General features: G+C 44.8%; 2 protein-coding genes across 2 annotated transcripts in view; both read right to left on the reverse strand.

The window, feature by feature from the left end:
- Positions 1-287: 287 nt before the first annotated feature.
- On the reverse strand, positions 288-14,712 carry mki67 (marker of proliferation Ki-67). Its single transcript, XM_083635868.1, has 15 exons — positions 14,567-14,712; positions 13,989-14,087; positions 13,415-13,496; positions 11,476-11,591; positions 10,082-10,151; positions 9,866-9,938; positions 8,591-9,250; positions 7,816-8,039; positions 6,939-7,698; positions 6,694-6,830; positions 6,106-6,283; positions 4,953-5,969; positions 3,705-4,210; positions 3,364-3,400; positions 288-2,981 (listed from the first exon to the last, which is right to left on the reverse strand). The coding sequence occupies exons 2-15, from the start codon at positions 14,075-14,077 to the stop codon at positions 562-564; spliced, it is 6,369 nt and encodes a 2,122-aa protein (XP_083491994.1). The 5' UTR covers positions 14,078-14,087; positions 14,567-14,712; the 3' UTR covers positions 288-561.
- Positions 14,713-19,565: 4,853 nt separating this feature from the next.
- raraa (retinoic acid receptor, alpha a) overlaps positions 19,566-20,526 on the reverse strand; it is a gene marked incomplete at its 5' end in the record, with an annotated part of 105,686 nt that continues 104,725 nt past the window's right edge. The window contains one exon of the mRNA XM_083634844.1: positions 19,566-20,415. Within this exon, the coding sequence (XP_083490970.1) occupies positions 20,219-20,415 (197 nt within the window). The 3' untranslated portion in view covers positions 19,566-20,218. The remainder of the gene's footprint in view (positions 20,416-20,526) is intronic.

Raw genomic sequence — 20,526 nt, forward strand, 5'->3', positions numbered from 1 at the left:
TCCATTCACTGTATATATTTAAATAATGTCAACCATTACTCTGCCACAAAAATGAATAATCTAGTCTCCACAAACTAGTAGAAGCTTAACCTTAAGTGTAAATGTTCTCACATTTGTCTAGCAACAAGTGGCTATAAAATCATGACTTCATACCACAGCATTTAGGCACATCGGCTATGACAAAAATGAGCATTCAGAATCTTTTATTATGCAAAACTTTATTAAAACGAATGATTAAAACACAAAATATTTTCAGAAATTGAGTAAAAAAAAAATACCCGTAAAAACACAAGATTCACTAACATAATTAAGAGCAGAGCTTGATTTAAAACAAGCTCTAAAACAGCTGTTTCCAACCTTTTCTGAGTCAAGGCCCACTTAAAAAAAATTCAAAAAATGTTTACGGCCCAAACAGTATGAGGCCAAATAAATGCTTCTCAGAACAGTTGATTTTAATGATGAAAATAACTGCCCATCAGCACCACTCAGAAACTGCAGGCATTCTAACAATAAGCATAGCAAGCTACATTGTTGTAAAGAAACACAACAACAAAACAAATTCTATTTCTTAGCTGCCCGTGTTTTGCGGGTTCTGGGCTGCGCCTCAGCCTCAGCAACCTCAGCAGCTGGGGTGACTGCCTCAGCAGCCTTTGCCCCCCGCCTGGCTCTCTTGACAGGCACGGATGGAACAGCAGAGAGATCTGAGAGATCCTCCTCTTCAGCTTTGTTTGCACTTCGTAATGCTTTCCTCTTGTTTCCAGGTTTAGTAGAAACCTCAGAAGCAGAGGGCACATTGGATTCTGTTTCCTGAAGGCCCCTTTTGGTGGGGGTCCCCGTCCCCGGTAAGGCTTCGTCTTGGTGTCCGAGTTTCGTCCTCCTGCCTCGACTTGCGTTCAGAACAGGCCTTGGGGTTGTCAAATATGTCACTGACAAATCATCTTTCCAGTTGACAGATTTTTTGGGCAATTTTGTGTCATCCACAAGAGCATTGCTGACATCTTCAGTGGCCTTTTCTTGGCCACTGTAAGCTGCAGCCTTTGCCTTTCTCAAGACTCTTCCTTTTTTTACTTCAACTGGAGCAGGTTCAGCATTGACAACCTTTTCGTCCACGATCTTCTCGATCGCACGTTTTCCTCTTCTACCCTGCGTAGGTTTCCCTGTGAGTTTGACCTGGACTTCTGTGGATTCAACAGGGGCTACGGGCTCCGTCTCCTGTTTTCGCCCTCCTCTTCTGGGTTTCTCAGCCAGTTCCACAGGAGCCTTTTCATCCACATCCTCCACTGTTTCAGCAGGAGTAGCCAAACTTGCAGACTGAATGGGGATCTCCTCAGTGGTCTTGACTGAAACTTGTTTAGTTGTCCTTGTTCTTCTTGCTTTAGAGGCAACAAGTGGAGCCATTTGGGCTTCTAGTTCTCTCTGCTCAATGGGGTCTTGTCTGGCTTTTCTTGTTCTCCTTGATTTCTCCTGGGACACAGTCTCAACCTCTTTTTGCTGTTTGGCATTTCTTCCCCTCTTAGCTCTGACTGGGGCTTGGGACTCCTGCTTAGTTTCAACAGCACTGACTGTATCTTCCACCACCTCGTTATGTTGAACAGATTCTTGTTTGGTCTTTCTTCCCCTTGGTTTTTCTGCAGCGGTGATGGGAAGGGGTTCTTCTGGCTGAGCATCGGTCACTGTCGGTGCTTGAATAGGTGTTTGTTTGCCATTTCTTCCTCTCTTGGGCTTCAAGACAGCTTCCTCCAGGGGCGCTACAGAGTCATTTGCATCATGACTGACATTTACTGGAGGAGTTTGGTCACTCACAGCCTCAACAGCAGTCTCCGGCACCTTTCCAGCCTTCACGGCAATCTCTGGCAGCATTTCAGCTTCATCAACAGCAGCCTTTTTGGCATTTCTTCCCCTCTTAGCTCTGACTGGGGCTTGGGACTCCTGCTTAGTTTCAACAGCACTGACTGTATCTTCCACCACCTCGTTATGTTGAACAGATTCTTGTTTGGTCTTTCTTCCCCTTGGTTTTTCTGCAGCGGTGATGGGAACGGGTTCTTCTGGCTGAGCATCGGTCACTGTCGGTGCTTGAATAGGTGCTTGTTTGCCATTTCTTCCTCTCTTGGGCTTCAAGACAGCTTCCTCCAGGGGCGCTACAGAGTCATTTCCATCGTGACTGACATTTACTGGAGGAGTTTGGTCACTCACAGCCTCAACAGCAGTCTCCGGCACCTTTCCAGCCTTCACGGCAATCTCTGGCAGCATTTCAGCTTTATCAACAGCAGCCTTTTTGGCATTTCTTCCCCTCTTAGCCCTGACTGGGGCTTGGGACTCCTGCTTAGTTTCAACAGCACTGACTGTATCTTCCACCACCTCGTTATGTTGAACAGATTCTTGTTTGGTCTTTCTTCCCCTTGGTTTTTCTGCAGCGGTGATGGGAAGGGGTTCTTCTGGCTGAACATCAGTCACTGTCGGTGCTTGAATAGGTGCTTGTTTGCCATTTCTTCCTCTCTTGGGCTTCAAGACAGCTTCCTCCAGGGGCGCTACAGAGTCATTTTCATCATGACTGACATTTACTGGAGGAGTTTGGTCACTCACAGCCTCAACAGCAGTCTCCGGCACCTTTCCAGCCTTCACGGCAATCTCTGGCAGCATTTCAGCTTCATCAACAGCAGCCTTTTTGACATTTCTTCCTCTCTTAGCCCTGGCTGGGGCTGGAGCACTGACAGATTCTGGTTTAATCCTCCTTCCTCGCCTTGGTTTTTCTGCATCAGGAGCGATGCGAGCTGTGTCCACTTCAGTGGGAATACTAGCCGTGACTTCAGCTGCTGTCTCCACTTCAGGTTGTTCTTCAGCTAAAGTATGCTCTACAGCTGCTGTCTCCACTTCAGGTTGTTCTTCAGCTAAAGTATGGTCTACAGCTGCCTGGAGTACAGTGTCTATGGCATCTGATGGTTGATGTTCAGTATGACCACAGGCAACATCAGCCTCTGCTTCTGGAATAAAGATGGTGAAAAAGTTAACTTCTCTTCACATTAATTTTGTACTATTTGAGTATTAACTGTTAAAATTGATTAGCCAAATACTTGAGTCAGGGGTTCAGACAATTTTTTTATAATGTACATTCTCTTTGTGTTGTTTCCCCAAGCGTCATATTTTTGCAGAAATAAAATGAAATATATTTTATTCTTTATTCAAAATATGACATTGTGCATTATTCCTTTCAAACAATGTCCAACTATATCTAATATGAGCAAAACCTATAATATTTTTTAACAGCTACATCACTAAATAAACTTTCACTCATCTCCAAAAGTTTGTGGAAATAGACAATTTCCACACGTCTGTATGATTTCATTATCTGAAGTACTAACTGACCTTTTGTGTTGTCCAACCCATGCGTTTCATCTTGACCCTGTGAAGAAGAGGACTCCTTTTAGAACAGATTAAGAGGAAAACCCCACAGCAAACAAAAAACATATCTCATAAGTTATTATGAGACGGTTCTCCCTCAAAGGAAACCGCTCTCTGCCATTGCCTTCATACCCTGCATCTACTATTTACCTTCATAATAAAGAAGAAAGTGAAGATGCACCCTTTGCACTGCGAGTGCAACTAATACTGGCGTTAAAAATAAATGTAAATAGCACCGGTCAAAACATTGGGACAACACACACTTCAAATAAAACACTGAAAATATTTCAAAGTGTTTCCGTTACCTCGTTTGTCTCCACTTGTGCACTAGGATTACTCAGTGGCTGCTCCATAGGCTCTTCAAGTCCTTCAGACTGATCTACTGGAGCATTACCCATTAGCTCGCCACAGTCTTCTACAGGTTCTTTCCTGTGCACAGGTGTCTCCAGCAGTTCCTTGATGCCATCCAACTCCACATCCACGTCAGCAACTTTTGGTGCTTTGGGAGTTTTCAGAAGTTTCCCTCTGAGGTCATCAATAGGTCGGGACTTCTGTCTTGGCGTCCTCATGATCCTCTTAACTCCGGTGAGACACTCTGGCTGTTCAGGCTTCTGTTTGGGAGCCGTTTGAGACCTCTTCAAATCGGTGCGCTGCTGTTCACCGGAATCATCAGCAGGTATCTCCAAGGCAGGGATCTCACTGACAAAGCTGGGCTCTTCATCATCATGAAGGAGGCGTTGGACTGCCTCACTGTTGTATCTTTCCTGTGTCACCGCAGACACAACATCGAAGGGAGACACCATCATCTCGCCTGTAAAGTAAGTCATAGTTTATTCACTTTGTGAGTTAAACCAAATAATTTACTATTAATTTCACGTTAACCTCATCCCACTATTGTAGTCGAGTTGGACTAGAGTTTGAGTCCTGGCAGTCGGACTGCCTGGAAGTAGGCTGTGGGTCTAAGGTCTGCTATTGGTGCCGACCATTTCAGTCGGGGTTTCCACTCCGTGTGTCGCTCTGAAATTATTCGGATTGTGCAATAAAGCAGACCTGCGTGGTACTTTCGGTGGATGGTTGTAAAGATAACAGTGAAAAAAGAATGGTCCGCACACCAAAAGGAACTCCTGTTAGTTTTTTTTTATTTTTATACATGCAAACAGAGTGACGTTTTGTTTGCATATATAAAAATAAAAAAAAACTAACAGGAGTTCCTTTTGGTGTGCGGACCATTCTTTTTTCACTGTGAGTAGCCTTTTGATCCAGCATCCAGGCCCAGCGTGGCCTAGCTTTGGATGTGCGTGTCCCTGTCTACCTTTTGCCCCCGCTAGACCAGAGTGAGAGTAAGAGCAGCCAGACCTTCTCCTGGGCGCGTACAGTGTGAAACAGAGATAATCTGGCAAGCGACATTAGAGTGTAAGTCCGGAATCAGACAGACTCGGCCAATGGAGACTCAACTTGGACTCTAAGGTGACTCAGAGATAATGACTCGACTACAACACTGCCTCCTTCATATACACCTCTCAGCAAGACAGACTGAGAGAAAAAACACTTACCAAGTTCCTCTGGTGTGTTCAACACTGAAGCGTCTACGATAGATGTAGCTGGGGTTCCCTGAGGGGTCTTCAACACTGAAGCCTCAGCCGGGGTTTCCTGAGGGGTCTTCGACACTGAAGCCTCAGCCGGGGTTTCCTGAGGGGTCTTCGACACTGAAGCCTCAGCCGGGGTTCCCTGAGGGGTCTTCAACACTGAAGCCTCAGCCGGGGTTCCCTGAGGGGTCTTCAACACTGAAGCCTCAGCTGGGGTTTCCTGAGGGGTCTTCAACACTGAAGCCTCAGCCGGGGTTCCCTGAGGGGTCTTCAACACTGAAGCCTCAGCCGGGGTTCCCTGAGGGGTCTTCAACACTGAAGCCTCAGCCGGGGTTCCCTGAGGGGTCTTCAACACTAAAGCCTCAGCCGGGGTTCTCTGAGGGGTCTTCAACACTGAAGCCTCAGCCGGGGTTCCCTGAGGGGTCTTCAACACTGAAGCCTCAGCCGGGGTTCCCTGAGGGGTCTTCAACACTGAAGCCTCAGCCGGGGTTCTCTGAGGGGTCTTCAACACTGAAGCCTCAGCCGGGGTCTTCAACACTGAAGCCTCAGCCGGGGTTCCCTGAGGGGTCTTCAACACTGAAGCCTCAGCCGGGGTTCCCTGAGGGGTCTTCAACACTGAAGCCTCAGCCGGGGTTCCCTGAGGGGTCTTCAACACTGAAGCCTCAGCCGGGGTTCTCTGAGGGGTCTTCAACACTGAAGCCTCAGCCGGGGTCTTCAACACTGAAGCCTCAGCCAGGGTTCCCTGAGGGGTCTTCAACACTGAAGCCTCAGCCGGGGTTCCCTGAGGGGTCTTCAACACTGAAGTCTCAGCCGGGGTTCTCTGAGGGGTCTTCAACACTGAAGCCTCAGCCGGGGTTCCCTGAGGGGTCTTCAACACTGAAGCCTCAGCCGGGGTTTCCTGAGGGGTCTTTGGGGCGCTCTGCACATCGATGAGCGATTTCCTCTGCCGTGTATTTACAGGAGTTTGAAATATTTCAGCGATTCCTGAAAGCACAAGTTGCAACATGAACATGAAGCACCTAAGCAGGTACAATATGAAGCAATGCAATATTGTTACAATACCGGCTACAAATAAGTTTGCCACATCAATCAATGGATAGCAGTGGACTGAAGTAATTACCAGTCAAATCCTCGTCCATTTTCATGTTCTTTTTGAAGAGTGCAGTATTGTGGACCAGCCTTGGGGGGGCACCAGACGGCTGCACAACCTTTTGTTTGTACGCTTTGCCCACAACAATGGTAACAGGTGAGTTTGCGTGCCCAGTACTGACATGGTCCTGGAGTTTTCTTGCAGGGGTCTAAAATGAAAGATTGAGAAAAATAAAATACAAGATATATCTGACTGTATTTGTGGAAAGTATGTCTGGAAAGTCATGGGAGACAAAGCTGTGAAAATATCCAGTATGAGCCATGAATAACTGACATTAAACTACCGGTAGTAGCCACGTTTACTCCATTAACATTCCTGGAGTAACTGATATTTTGTTGCAATCAGCCCTTAAATGAGACATACTATGACTGTTTGATCATTAACACACAATCTTCAATGATATTTGTATCCAACACTTCAGTTCTAAAGAGGGGGCAGCAACATTGTATCCATAGTAGAACCTAGTAAATCTTCTATGTGAAGCTGCAAGAGACAGAAAGCAAGATTTCATTGTTAAGAGTACGTGAAATCCCCAGTGTTTGTTATTTTCCTGTATACCTTGGGTTTGGGCACAACCACCTTCTTCGTCTTCTTTGCGCCGGTAGCAGTCGTCGTGGTAGCAGTCTTCTTAGATGCGGCAACCATTTGAGACTTGGTTTGTCCAAATTTCACAATGTCTGCATAGGAATTTATGACTGCGGAACAAAACAATGTTGGTTAGACCCACACACAAAAACCTAACAGCAGGCTTTCTCTCACAAGAAACGGTTTTCCACAAGCACCTAATTTGGAGCCCAGCATACCTTTCATAGATGCCCGTGAAATGCCACTTCTCCTGCGGAAGAGCTCTACAGCTTTCTTCGCCACACTTGGCGTCTTCCGTGAGGCGCTCTTCATGCTTTTTCTCCTCAATGGCACTTTAGGGGTAACAGCGACTACAGGCACCGGGACAGCAACGGCATCTTGTTCTGCGACGGGCGATGGGGTGCTGATGCGTGAAACAGAGAAGCGGCCCTGCACTGTGGGGGTCTGGTCTCCTAAGCTCAAGGGCGTTTCGGCTGGTGTTACACCAACAGTAGGTGTGGACATCTCTAAACATGACGTCTTGCCAGTGGGGGTTTTCTTCCAACCAGCCAACGGGGTCTGAGCAGGGGTTTCAGACAACACTGCACCCTTGGGAGAAGGGGTCTTCGCTTTTGGGGACTTCTGTCCAGGTGATGGAGTCTTGGGAGAAGGGGTCTTCACTTTTGGAGACCTCTTTCCAGGTGATGGAGTCTTGACAGAAGGAGTCTTCACTTTTGGGGACATCTTTCCAGGTGATGGAGTCTTGGGAGAAGGGGTCTTCGCTTTTGGGGACATCTTTCCAGGTGATGGAGTCTTGGGAGAAGGAGTCTTCACTTTTGGGGACATCTTACCAGGTGATCGAGTCTTGGGAGAAGGGGTCTTCGCTTTTGGAGACTTCTTTCCGGGTGATGGAGTCTTGGGAGAAGGGGTCCTAGCTTTTGGTGAATTTTTAGGTGATGGTGTCCTTGCTTTTGCTGGACTCTTCACCTTTCGGCTGGCCTATGGAGATAAAAATAAAATAAGTACGGTAATAAGTAAAAATAAAATAAATAAAGACTGCATTTCAATTACAATGTGAGAGGTAAAACCCAAACAATGCTCCCTTCATAATCTTACCTCTTTCAGGCCAATGGCAGATGCCCGTCTGAGGAGTGACTGTTTGGGTTTAGCGATGCACAGGCTTCGTCGTGGAGCGGCCCCTTTGCGCAATGGAGAGTCAGGAGGCAGACGTTTATCAAAAAGCTCTGGGCTCAGGTGACCTCCAAATGAAACCCGCTTCCTCAGTTGCGGACTTGCCCCACGTTCTCCACTCTTACGTTTTTTGGCCGTCTCACATTTTCCTGAAAAATGAATTGAAAACATGATTGTTGTGCATCAATACAATTTAAGACTAAATAAGACATAAGATACATATAAAAGCAATGGCATTTCAAATGCTAGGTTGAAAAAGAGCTATTGAACAAATTGAACCGTGCAAAAGTCTTCAACAACATGCTAGGATATGTGTTTGTGTAATGCACAGACTAATTTGGTTAACTCACTTAAAGGCCGGCTTTACCGTGGGGAATATGAATATATATTAATTCTTAAAAAATCTTAAATTTCGAATCCGTTGAAATTTTTGAAATTGCTTGTTCACAGCCAGAGAAAAAAAAAAAAAAAAAAAATTGGGCCAGGTGACGCGTTTCGCGTCGAAACGCGTCACCTGGCCTTTTTTTTTTTTTTTTTTTTTTCTCTGGCTGTGAACAAGCAATTTCAAAAATTTCAACGGATTCGAAATTTAAGATTTTTTAAGAATTAATATATATTCATATTCCCCACGGTAAAGCCGGCCTTTAACAGAATTCAAAATGTGTGTGAAAATACAAAGATTACAATGCGTGTCGTTTACCATTTTTGCAAGGAGCAACATCCAGTTCACAAAGTACATCCTGGGTTGTGAGATTCTTCTCAATGCTCCTTGGTGACGTCCTGCGTAGGGGCTCCGCTTTTGAAGCATCTGGCTGGACCTCAGTCACCTTGGCTTCCTCTTCTTGTCCCTTAGTAACAGTAGCAGGTTTGATGGGGGTGGCTTTCTTGCTCCTCCTGGTGGGAGTCGGCTTGTTCTCTTCTACAACGAGTCCAGTCTTCTGAGAAGTAGGAACTTGGACGGAATTCCTCTGCTTCTTCGCTGAGTCTGGAGTCACCACACTGTTGTTTTGAACTTCAGCATTGGCCTCAATTGCAGTGATTCCACAAGAGGCTTCATCTTCCACCTTTTTAGGTGTGCTTTTGAATTCTGTGGAGACAGGCTTTCCAGCGACTTTGCTGACCGACGCAGGTTTGGGTGTGCAGAACCTTGAGGCTGGCGTTTGAGGCATGCTGACAGCAGATTTCTGTGGAGTCTCCATAGATTGCTTGATCATTTGGTACAGGTCACCGAATGGCGAGGTGGTCTTGCTTTGTAGCAGGCTTCCATCCATCTCGGGCTCCACCTGAATGTTGTCCTCCAGGGGGCGCTGGATGTTGTCATTGTTGCATCGTTGCATTGTTCCATCTTTCAAATGGGGGTCTAGAATCAAGCAAGAACAAAAGATTTGTTTTAGATCAAAGGCAAGTCCACTTGTCAGCAGTCATCTGTATATATAAACTTGAGTATGTAGGCGATATTTATATGTTTGTATGTTTCAATTCTGTGTCCGGCCACAGCTACGCCGTTTCAAGTGTGATCGGGCTGAAACTTTCAGGAGGTGTAAAGACCCGACAGAGCCTGATTTTTTAGTTAGGCTAATTAGCTAATGATGTGATGTCAAAAGTGACAAGTCAAAAGCGACTAAGCGAGGCAGCGACACGCAGTCGTCATCAGTGATGTCATAAAAGCAAGTGAGCTAGACATCGAGCACGCGAGATGCCTAGTTTTGAATACAACTGAACTCCAACAACAAAAACAGAGATGGGTAGCATAGTGGGTTGAGAAACATAGCCACCAACTTCCAGAGCAACTGACTATGGGTGGGGGAAGAGTGTGACAAAGTGGGTGAGAACTTAATACCTGTGCTCACTTGCCCCTTAGGTTCACCTTATACAACACACTTTATTTCTACATGTGTTAGTTAATTTACCATTGCTTTTATAGCACTGCATCAATAACACCCCCCCCCCCCCATCCCATCACAAATATATCCACCTGCAGACACTTCAGATATCCTCTTTTCTCCCGCCTCAGCCGCGGTGGTGTCCCTCACTTGATCTTGCAGAACCTAGGTGTCAAGACATTGTGATTAGCACACACAAATTATGCACATGTACACACAATCTGATTGATCGGGGTTGTAGGGCGTATCCAAGGTGTTGAGCTGTACACAATGCTTTATAGATGGATTGATATTAACAAATGAATTACTTTGAACGTTTCAGTTTTGCCGGCTACTGAAGACCTCTTCTTTGGTGTGGGTGCTGGAGGGTACTCAAACCTGAAATCGCAATGAACAACAAAACGTTAATGGTCTCATCCACATTTAGCTTCAAAATGTGTTCTGTACCTGGATACGCTATCGGGATCATTATAGCCTATCCGATCACTTGCTTTGCATTTACACCTGCTATTTAGATTAGTGTCTGCTTCATGTGTGGATGCTGTTCACATTGTGATCATATCTAATTTTGTGCGCGGTGAAAATCAGGCAAATAGGTGGAGAGGTGGAATTGTCGACAAAACCAAACTTGGCAAGATGATTGGCACGATACTGTACAGCAGGGATACTCAACTTGCTTTGCTCGTGGGCCACTTTCGTGAAATGATAGAAGGCCAGGGGCCAGTTAATAAATAAACAATATACAATTTTCTGTAGCGGATTGTAGGTTTTTGGGGTGTCAGCCGGAGTTTAGTCTGACAATGTTGGGCACACCGGATAGTTAGGTTAAGTACATGGCGGTATTCGACAATTTAGCTGGAGCTCAGTCAGACTTTATTTCACGTCAGTTTTTTATTGTGAATTAGATTCAAATTGAGAATGAAAACCAACATGAAATTATTAGAAAGTGGTCGAGGGGGGGGAAGGGCACTCTGCACCCTGTCGCGGGCCGCAAGTTGAGTATCACTGCTGTACAGCATGCATTTAAGCAGTGTAGGAAATTAGCCAGGGGTAAGGGCAAAAATGCCCTCAAGATTTTGATAATTTTTATTTTCACTCAATTAATTTAATTTCCACCTCTACCACACTAACACAGCAACTACAAGCTGGTTGCCAAAAGAATACCATGAAAAACACATTCACACAAACAGCGCTGTTGTTGAACAAATGCACAATTACTATTTTTGAAAACCACCCCCATTTACCGTGGGGGACAAAAGTTGCCCGCAAAATATTTTTGAGTGTTGGGCAAACTTCAAAGTCCTCATGTTTCTGCACTGTGGGCGGTTCTTTCACACAAATGCAAACAGTGTACAGATAGCAGTTACACCTGGCTGCCTGTGGCTCAGAAGAGATCTGGTTGCTGTGTATGCTGCATGCTGTGTGTTTACACAAGAATGCATTCATTCACATTTTTCTTTCCCCAGATAAGTTATCCAGCTACACAGATATAGACCACATTTTAATATAGTGTATAAATGGGGTGTAACATTTCCAAATTCCAACCTCTAAAGGTGCAGGCAGTTCAGGAACATATTACTATTAAAAATTTAAAACTCTGATATTAGTAAAGTAACTTTGTGGTGAAGAGAATTGATGTCAATAGCGACAGTAACTCTGAAAAATCTGTTTGCACCCACTGAGCACCCCCTCCAAAACAAACCTGAAAGAACGATCAATAATAGTGATCAAATCTCCATGTTTCAAACGTTCAGACTGCTCCAACGCCTCTCCGTTCACACGGGTTGGATGCACTGAGCTCAAATTCGTTAGAATGACCTGGAGGGGGAACAGAAATGAAACAGTTATCTCAAATACACAATTGACTGTGTTCATTTAGCTTAAAAGGGAGAATAATGGTGTCATTTAGAGTTATAGCCTATTTATTCAATGCATGCCCTATGCAAGTAGATTGACACAGTTTCAGGTTTAAAATGCATTGTGTTGTCAAAGCTAGCGTCAAAGTAACTGCAGGCTAACAAAGAAGCCCCACATAAGAGGTTTGAAGGATTATTTCCTGACAGACCGCTGCATCACATAATCATAATGCAACACTGATAAGAAAAATCTCAACTCTGTCAAAATGAAATTACAATCAAACAGAAATGTTGACCAAATAACAATAATACAATTAAATAAATAAACGTCTGATATTTAGTATGACAGAATCTAGCTTGGGCATTTCTCAAGTGTGTGGAATCTGTTTTTCACATTCAAATGAATGGCATGGCTTCTTCTGAATTGAGGAAAACCCTGACATCTTAACGGGATAGGTTGGATTTTTGGACGTGAGGTTGTATGAGTTGCTTATCGATAGTCAGTGGCCTACCCACAGTAGAATGCACCCAGCACGTTAGGAGCAGCAGAGCAGCTCTGACAGGGAAACGAGAGCGCCCTGCTTCTGTGAATGGGATCGTGAGCAAAAACTTAATTTAGCCACGTAAAAGAAGGCTCACCTCAACAAAGCAATGTCATTGTTAATGTAACCTAGCCTCAGTGCTTTACTTTGCTCTCCAACAGCTCTTTCATTTGGCACTATATTCTATTTTAACCGTGCAACTACCGTTGCACAAACTATCAGTTGTGGGGTTAGCCCCATTTGTTCACTCGTCCATCGCCTGTGGCTCTGGGACACGCTCACAAAGTTGACATCCGTGGCGTGAGTGAACCAAGCGGATAAAACGGTTTCTTACCCGTTTCCGAAGTCGTATAGCAGATCTTATATCATTCTTAATTAAGGCAATGATATTCCTGCATGAAACAACCGTTTAAACGCACTCTTTCGACAGCCTGTGCTGAATGTACAGCAGTGTGGGTCTAAGACAGCCTGTGCTGGATGTACAGCAGTGTGGGTCGTTTGAAAACAACATTGCAGTCACACGGCGCAGTGGACAATACCAGCGCACCTGGGAAGCAAAACATGGCATGAAATTCTCAAACTCCCATGGTTCCTGTCGGCACTGTGCCGCCTCTCCTCTCCTAAATTCGGCATTTGTTAAAAATACATGGTTGCACGGTTGAGAGAATGTAGTGCCAAATGAAATGGCTGTTTGAGAGCAAAGTAAAGCACTGGAAACGGTCAAAATATAGCACGCAATGCTCACATGTACACCGACCTTGATTTGTTGTGGTGGGCCTTCTTTTAGGCGGCTAAATTACGTTTTTGCTCATGACCCCGGCTGGTTTCTGCTGCTTCTAACTAGGAGCGCGCCGGGTGCATTCTACTGTGGGTAGCACACTGACAATAAGTAACTCGTACAACCTCGCGTAAAAAAAAATCACAACTATTCCTTTAACTACAGACTGTGTGCAGACATACAGTCAATGGTGCAGACAGAAGCAGGAAACGGATGAACACCGCCGGTATTATCCTTTAAACATTTATCGCCGTGGCAGGTAAATGTAATGTAATGTGCCCAGGCGCTTCACTGCAGCTGTCCACCGCTCCTGGCCTGACCATGGAGGAGACCAGCCAGGATGGGTCAAACGCAGAAGACAGATTTCTCTGCATTGATGTGTGTCTGTGACTACCGTAATAAAGACGGGGTCTGTCCGTCCATTGCATCCAATTGTAAGTGAGTGTTCAATATGTGAGCAGTTACCTCTTTATTTTCATTGAGTTCAATTCTGCAGTGCTCCCTGGAGACTTGAGGAAGCTGAATGCGAATATCACAATCAGGTTTCCTATGAGATCACAGAGAAGCAAATTGTCAGTGCAACAAACAAACTTGGAAGACTTGTTCATCACATCTGATAAAAAGACGAGATACTTTTCTACAACCAGAGAAACAGCACCGTAATACTATGCCATGTGATTTATGCTGCTACCGTGTGTAAGGACATGAACAAAATGTTTCAGATGTTTAGTAGTGACTTCTTCATTGACAGTGCACGTCAGCGTCTGCTCCAGCTCCTGACTGACGTCTTCACGTCAGCAGCTGGAAGCCCGCCTCCAAACGTTTAAAACCAGATAAGATGGCCGTTTAAAACCAAGGTGGAACCACGGGTGCAAAGTCATGGATATGGATAGTGAAAAAGGTGACAGATACCAGGGCAGAGACAAAATCATTCACCCTGTTTTGGGATGAAAATGTGACTAGTTTGCATCCCTGATAAACCTAAATTAAAATAAAAACATCACATCCAGACTAAATTCTCCGCATTAGTTTCACTCACCTTCCAATCAAACACGATGCAGTAAGGGGGAATTCAGTTCCATCTCCTCCGCTCCTCTTAATCACGACTATTTTTCCGTGTAAAGGCATTTTGTGTTACCTAACAGCAAAGAAAGTTAGCGTTAGAACACTGCACAGCAAGGATTCATTTTCTGGCAGACTTCAATCACCTAACCGTTCTAACGTTAAACATGCAGCCAACTGAGGGCAACTTGTGTGCGATAGATATCTTTAGTGTGATTTACTACAAAGAAATATGACAAATTAAGCTGAAATCAGATGGAGTATGTTGTTGTAACGGCTGTGAATGATAACGCTAAGTTTGTACCACAGAATCACAATGTAACTTAACGAACCCACGTGTAATGCAAAAGCATCCGTGTCCGAAATAAAGGCCGAAATCACTGAAATTACTCAAAGTAACGCCGATTATTGTGCGAGTGGTTACGTTATGGGGATAAATTATCTTTCTGTGTCTTTTAAAACGTGCATAGACGACGATACTTTGGAGAAAGATCGCTAACGGCTAACGGGAAGGAATGAAACATAACGTAGGTTAGCGTTTTAACATGACCTTACCTGTAAAACCGTTCAAAGATAGACGGATTTCTGGTCATCCATAAATGTTACCCGGGATGTTGCCGATGAGAAGATTCCGCCTATACTATTATCAGACGTAGAAAACTAAATCTAGCTGCGAAAATCTAACCAACGCTATATGCGATATCTGCTTGTCCCTCGCTGGCACACTGTCTGCTTCTGGAGTGGTGCTTGGCTACGGTATCACTCCGCCGCGTGACGTCACACATGCAGGAATCAAACAGTTTACAAATCAAACTGTCTGTTTCCCAAATTAATGTACGCTTTGAGGTACAATGTGCATGGGTTTGTATCACGCTGTTTTTGGAGATATGTGTGGGTCTCCGAATCACATATAACGCATATCAAATAACGAGGGACTATTTTGTTTACAAATTTAGCGGAAGAGTCCTTCAACTACAAGGGGTGGTGATTTGAAAATCTTCGAAATTCCGCGCGAAGGCCTGTGATTGGTTGAAATGTCACTTCCTCTCAGGAGTGCCTCCCCGTCTTCTTCTGGTGTTTTATGGCGGGTTAGCAAAACAGCATTTTGTGCACAGCATTACCGCCAACTACTGGATTTGAATATCTTCATAGTAGTACCAGTTTTTCACGCTTCATTCTTTTTCTCTTTTGCTTGAACTCATTGACTCACCAAATAGTTGTGCTTTGTCGTAGCTCTTCATTTTGTTTTCAACTTTGATTTATGATAAGTTACAGGATTTGCTGGATTTAGTAAAGATCTTCAGAATAACCAGGGTACCAGATCCAGAATGTCAGCAAGTTGTCTTTATCATATGCAGGGGTGGGCAACTGGTGGCCCCCGACTCACTCAGTGTGGCCCCTGGGTAAAAAATAACATGGCGGACGTTTTTGGTTAGGTTAAGTTAGACCACCAAAATCTGTTTTTATTTTACTGTACAACCCAGAACATGGCGCTATTGGCGTTAGCATTGTCCATCCACATACTGCTTATATCCAGGATGCACATTGTACATGCAACATTACTAATCTGATTAATATCACATATTTGGGTGATGTACCCCATCAAATTGCTGTAGCGGGCTGTTTTAAAGCTAGAGCAAAGTTTATGGTGTCATCTGAATGGAAGAATTAGTTAATTTGAATATGAAAAATATAAATGTTGGTATAATAAACTTTGATTACCAGTCCTTTTCATCAAATTAGTAGCTATAATTGGGAGTGATGGTGTTACAGTAGGCTACTGGAGGAAGTGCAGGGTCACAATCTGGCCCTCTGGTGGTGAGGATTTTTTTGTGGCCCTCTCTATCATCAAAGTTGCCCATCCCTGCCATACAGGATGTCACCGCATCAGGGATCCAGTGTTTATAATACTAATGTATTTTACATAATTATATTAGACCAACTAAGGTAATACAATTCACAAATATAAAAATAGACTTAATAATAGTTCATCAATATGTCTCTGTGCACTGTGAACAGCTCACTAGCTTGTGTAGAAAAGTCACCATGTGATTTATTTTTACATCACTATGAATTAGGCTGCATTGGTTGTCATTGCTATGCCTAGTGTCATGTTGAGCCTGAATGAATTCAATATTAGATCCATTCTGCCAGAGCCTTGGAATGTTGACGCTCTTCTCTGGAATCATCTTCCAGTCTCCGTTCAGGAGGCAGACACCCTCTTCACATTTAAGAGTAGACTTAAAACGTTCCTCTTTGTTAAAGCTTATAGTTACAGGAGTGTGTGTGGGGGGGGGGGTTCTGGAAGTCTTTTTCGCGACACCCTGAGACATATCTGTTCACATTCATGTCCCATTCATGCATGTCAATGACTTGGCTTCATCCCGGAGTCTTCATGTCTCCCATGCCTGCAGGGCCTGTGGACACGGACGCAGAATGGATCCTCGCATCCTCCTGACTCCAGTGGGAAGAAAGAGACCCACCACCACTATTAGCCTACTATTATTAGTCCTGTTTCTATTACAGTTGCTACGGTTACCATTACTACTCATGCTCTTGCTTATTATAGTTGGTAATGGCATCATTAGTACTGCCACTACTGTGCATCTCTCTCTCTCTCTCTCTCTCTCTCTCTCTCTCTCAACCCAACCACTCATGGCAGATGATTGAACGCCCACAAAGAGCCCAGTATTCAAGGTTTTCTTCCCCGTTAAAAGGGTCTTTTACATCGATCGCCATTGCCATGTGCAGCCGTCTATCTATCTATTGGTGGCTGATGGCCAATGTGCAACATCAATTTCCATCACTATGACCACAATGCTGATTTGGCAATATATTTTTGCCATTTCTTTTAGTCAGCACAAACACATTTGATATGAAGCGAGTGCTTTCATTTTAACATCCTTCATCGTTTATAAAGATACAATTCTTCTGTGCAAAAAACAATCAAGATTTAGATCAAAGTTGTCTAGCTTGATATTTTATGTGCAGAGATCATCTGCGGCTCGGAGATGAGATAACACAGCAGATATGTTGGAAAACAATGAATATAGGCCCAAACTGAAACCAGGGGGGCGTGGTCGGCTGGGGGAGGGGCGGGTATCTAACCCAATAATAGAGCAACTGCTCAACAATTGCTTTTACAAAATTGTACTTTTAAATTTACAGTGGGCGGGGGGGGGAGGGGGTCTAACCCAAGAGATCAACTGCTTTATAATTGCCCCCCCCCCCAACAAAATACAACTTTTTGAGCAGCAAATAACCAAATAACTACTTTCCTTTGAAAAGAGTTGGCAACACTGTGGGTACTGCTAAACAATACCGCCCCCATCTGGCAATGTCAGGGTACTGCATGGGCTAGCATGATCAGCTGCAGCACTGTGCGCACTCTCTCACATTTCAATCAGCAGCATTTCAGTCGTCTCACATTCGGAAATGTAGAGCTGCCTCGCTATCGCGGGTCAGCTAAAGATGGACCCACGTGAACAACACAAACACATTCAATAATTATTAAATGTTGGTTTTATTTTTTGTTCTTTTTTTTGTATATTTTTTTTTAAAGTCGCTTGATAATCTTGACAAAATTGCAACATATTCCATACTTCTCAAACTGAGGGTGTGTCTGTTGCTATTCCAGATTAGCCGTGGAGGGAAAAGTTGTGCGCTGTTCTGGACAGGTTAAGTCCTGATTGATGAAAGCAGCTTTGACCGTACAAACACAAACACATGGGAGGACTCAGAGAGAGACTCCTACTGGCAACCTAATGTCATAACACATGAAGGACTCAGAGAGACTCCTACTGGCATCCTAATGTCATAACACTTTGCTGGTCGGGGGCAGGGTCGCTGTCTCTCTGTAAAAAAAAAAGTCCTGGTCTGCCAGGCCCAACTAAAGTGAGTGATGGAAGAATTGGGGGGCTCAGTAGCAGGTGTGTGTGTGTGTGTGTGTGTGTGAGTGAGTGAGAGAGTGTGTGTGTGACAGGAGGGTTAAGGGGTGCAGCACAGAACATTTACAAAGAACAAGCCAAGCACACAAAATGATTCCTTCCTGAGACATTGGTGTGTGTGTGTGTGTGTGTGTGTGTCTGTGTGTGTGTATGTGTGTGTACAGTAATGATGGTCAGATGGGATGTGTGTTAGCAGTGAAGGCGTTTGGATCCAGCCAAAGGTCACATATTCATTTCTACCACAGGTTGCCACCAGGGGGCAAAGACTCGTGAGGGCTTCGCTGACAAACATCACATTAGGGAACTTCACTTGTCTGACTATTGACAGAGTACTATGGAAGCATATCGCATGCATGTATAATTCAAATGTAATATGTAAAATGGCCATGTACATGACCTACAACATGTACCTACATTTGAACTTAAATTTGCCACTTGTATGTGCAGTTTTTTTTTTGGCTCAAAATGAAAATTCTAATTCAATAATGTCATTTGCCTTTGACAATTCCTATACTAGTACTGACATTTCATTTAAACATAGATTTCAACGCTTTATTTGATTTTTTTGCTTTATTCAAATGATGCAAATTGGAAATTCGAACTGCGATATGCTTCCATAGTGTAGAGAGGGAGAATATACAGTCTTTTCCCAGCCGCGAAAGAAAATGGATCCATTCAGAGACTACTGAGAAATCACGTGTGTTTTTAATACAGTGTGTACGTACACCATTCTTCACATTTGACCTTTAACCTCTGTTTTGAGGCCGAGCCGCTGTAGCTAGCTCGCGTGGGCCTGGCTGTAAGCAGCATCTAGCGCGCCGGCTCTCACAAAACACCATCTCTTTCTGCTACATGGCCAAAAAAAAGCTATGCCCCGATCGGAGTGCTACTCTGTTATCTATGTAAAACATGATGTAAAAGTGGGGGGGTTGGGGGAGAGGGGGGGGGGGGGTGAAATTGTTTGTGACAGCCACATTCTGAACAGCCAGTGATTGGTTAAGGGTCTGTCCAGTATCTAGTAGGACACAAAACATAGAAGAATTTCCTTCAGTAAAATGTGCTCAAAATGTCTTTCCTTGAATCACAAACCTATAAACAAAAACACATAAAAAAAAACAGGTGAAGCCTAAACTCTTCATAGTTTTAAAGAAATGAATACAGCTTATATACACAAACTCAAAGGCTACTTAAAATACACCTTATTAACCAATCTTCATTCATTAGATTTGTTGAAAGGACCTGTGACCATATCATACAACCAAGTTCATACAATCATTTTTTCCATTCTATTTGAAGCAAAAAAAAAAAAAACCCAACCTGGAATAGTAGGTGATATTCATTGCGACTCGTTCTCTGTGCACGTGTGTATTTGAGTGTGTGTGTGTGTGTGTGTGTGTGTGTGTGTGTAAGCGTTTGTAGATTGGAGACTAATCTCAATGTCTTTTGCTCCTGGTTAATGAGAATAACGTCCGAATGTGATCAAACTGAAACGTCTCTCTCGATTACTCTCGATGGGTATGAAAAGATTCAAACAGTGAAGAAGTACAACGGTTAATCTCAGAAAACGTGTCCTCTTTTCAACCTGACAAGTCAACCACAATAGTTCCTTAACTTTTCTATATATATTTATATATCTTTTGTACGAAATCTGTTTTTTTTTTAAGTTGTAAAAGGAGAGTCTTTGAGGAGGTGGGGGGGGGGGTCTTCTGACAAGTCCCAAGCTCGCGGTCCGCCTCAGAGTACAACAATAACAACAACAAAAAAGTGTCTGGTGTTCGTTAAGTCCGTCTTGACGTATAGTCCTTGTCCGTTCGTTCATTTTGTCCCCGGCACCTCCACCCACCCTCGGTGCCAGCGGGAGCTGGTCTCCACTGCTGCGGCGACCGGGCCCCCGTCCAGTTTGCCTTCTATCAGTCTTTGGGGAAAGGTGGAGCGAGGAGGAGTGTGTGTGGGGGGGAGAGTGGAGGGGGACGGAGGAGGAGATATCAGCAGTGTTTGCGGTACAGTCTCTCAGAGGCATCCCGCTGCCCCGCCCCGCCCCGCCCCTCAGGACGGCATCCCAGAGTGAGGCAGGGCAGAGCAGAGGCAGGAGGTGGCAGGTGGAGGAGGGGGGGAGGGGAGGAGGTGGGGCTCCACACAGCCAGCCTCCTGTGTTTCAGTCAGGGTCCAGGGCCCCCTCCTCCTCCTCCTCCTCCTCAAAGCCTCAAGGGAGGAGACCAAGAGCCACGTTGGGAGAGAAGATCTCAATGCGGTGGGGCCACTACGGCGACTGTGTGGCTGGACTGCTTTGTGCCGAGCTGGGGGACAGGCTGGGGCTGCAGCTGCCTGGGGGGGCCCCGCTGGAGCGGCCGCCCGCCGCCCCGCTCTCCAGGCCCTCCGAGTTCTCCAGCATCTCCTGGATGAGGGGCGGCATGGAGCCCGGGATCTCCATCTTCAGGGTGATGACGCGCTCGGCTCCTGTGGACGGAGACGGGACCCGTGAAGTTAGCTACTGGAACCCTCACAGAATGCACAGAGTTTGCTACTTCTTTCAATACAGAATACAAGTTCATGTTAGCAGACAGATGA

Source organism: Poromitra crassiceps (genome assembly GCF_964638095.1).
Source record: "Poromitra crassiceps genome assembly, chromosome: 4".
Taxonomy (NCBI): Eukaryota; Metazoa; Chordata; class Actinopteri; order Beryciformes; family Melamphaidae; genus Poromitra; species Poromitra crassiceps.

What these genes read in the sequence shown, in the direction of transcription:
- mki67 (XM_083635868.1), bottom strand. Translation starts at nt 14,077, where the DNA reads ATGCCTTTACACGGAAAAATAGTCGTGATTAAGAGGAGCGGAGGAGAT. An exon ending in TGTTGCTCCTTGCAAAAATG is followed by an intron (nt 8,040 to 8,590) that starts GTAAACGACACG and finishes TTCATTTTTCAG; the next exon opens with GAAAATGTGAGACGGCCAAA. An exon ending in CTGCCATTGGCCTGAAAGAG is followed by an intron (nt 7,699 to 7,815) that starts GTAAGATTATGA and finishes TTATCTCCATAG; the next exon opens with GCCAGCCGAAAGGTGAAGAG.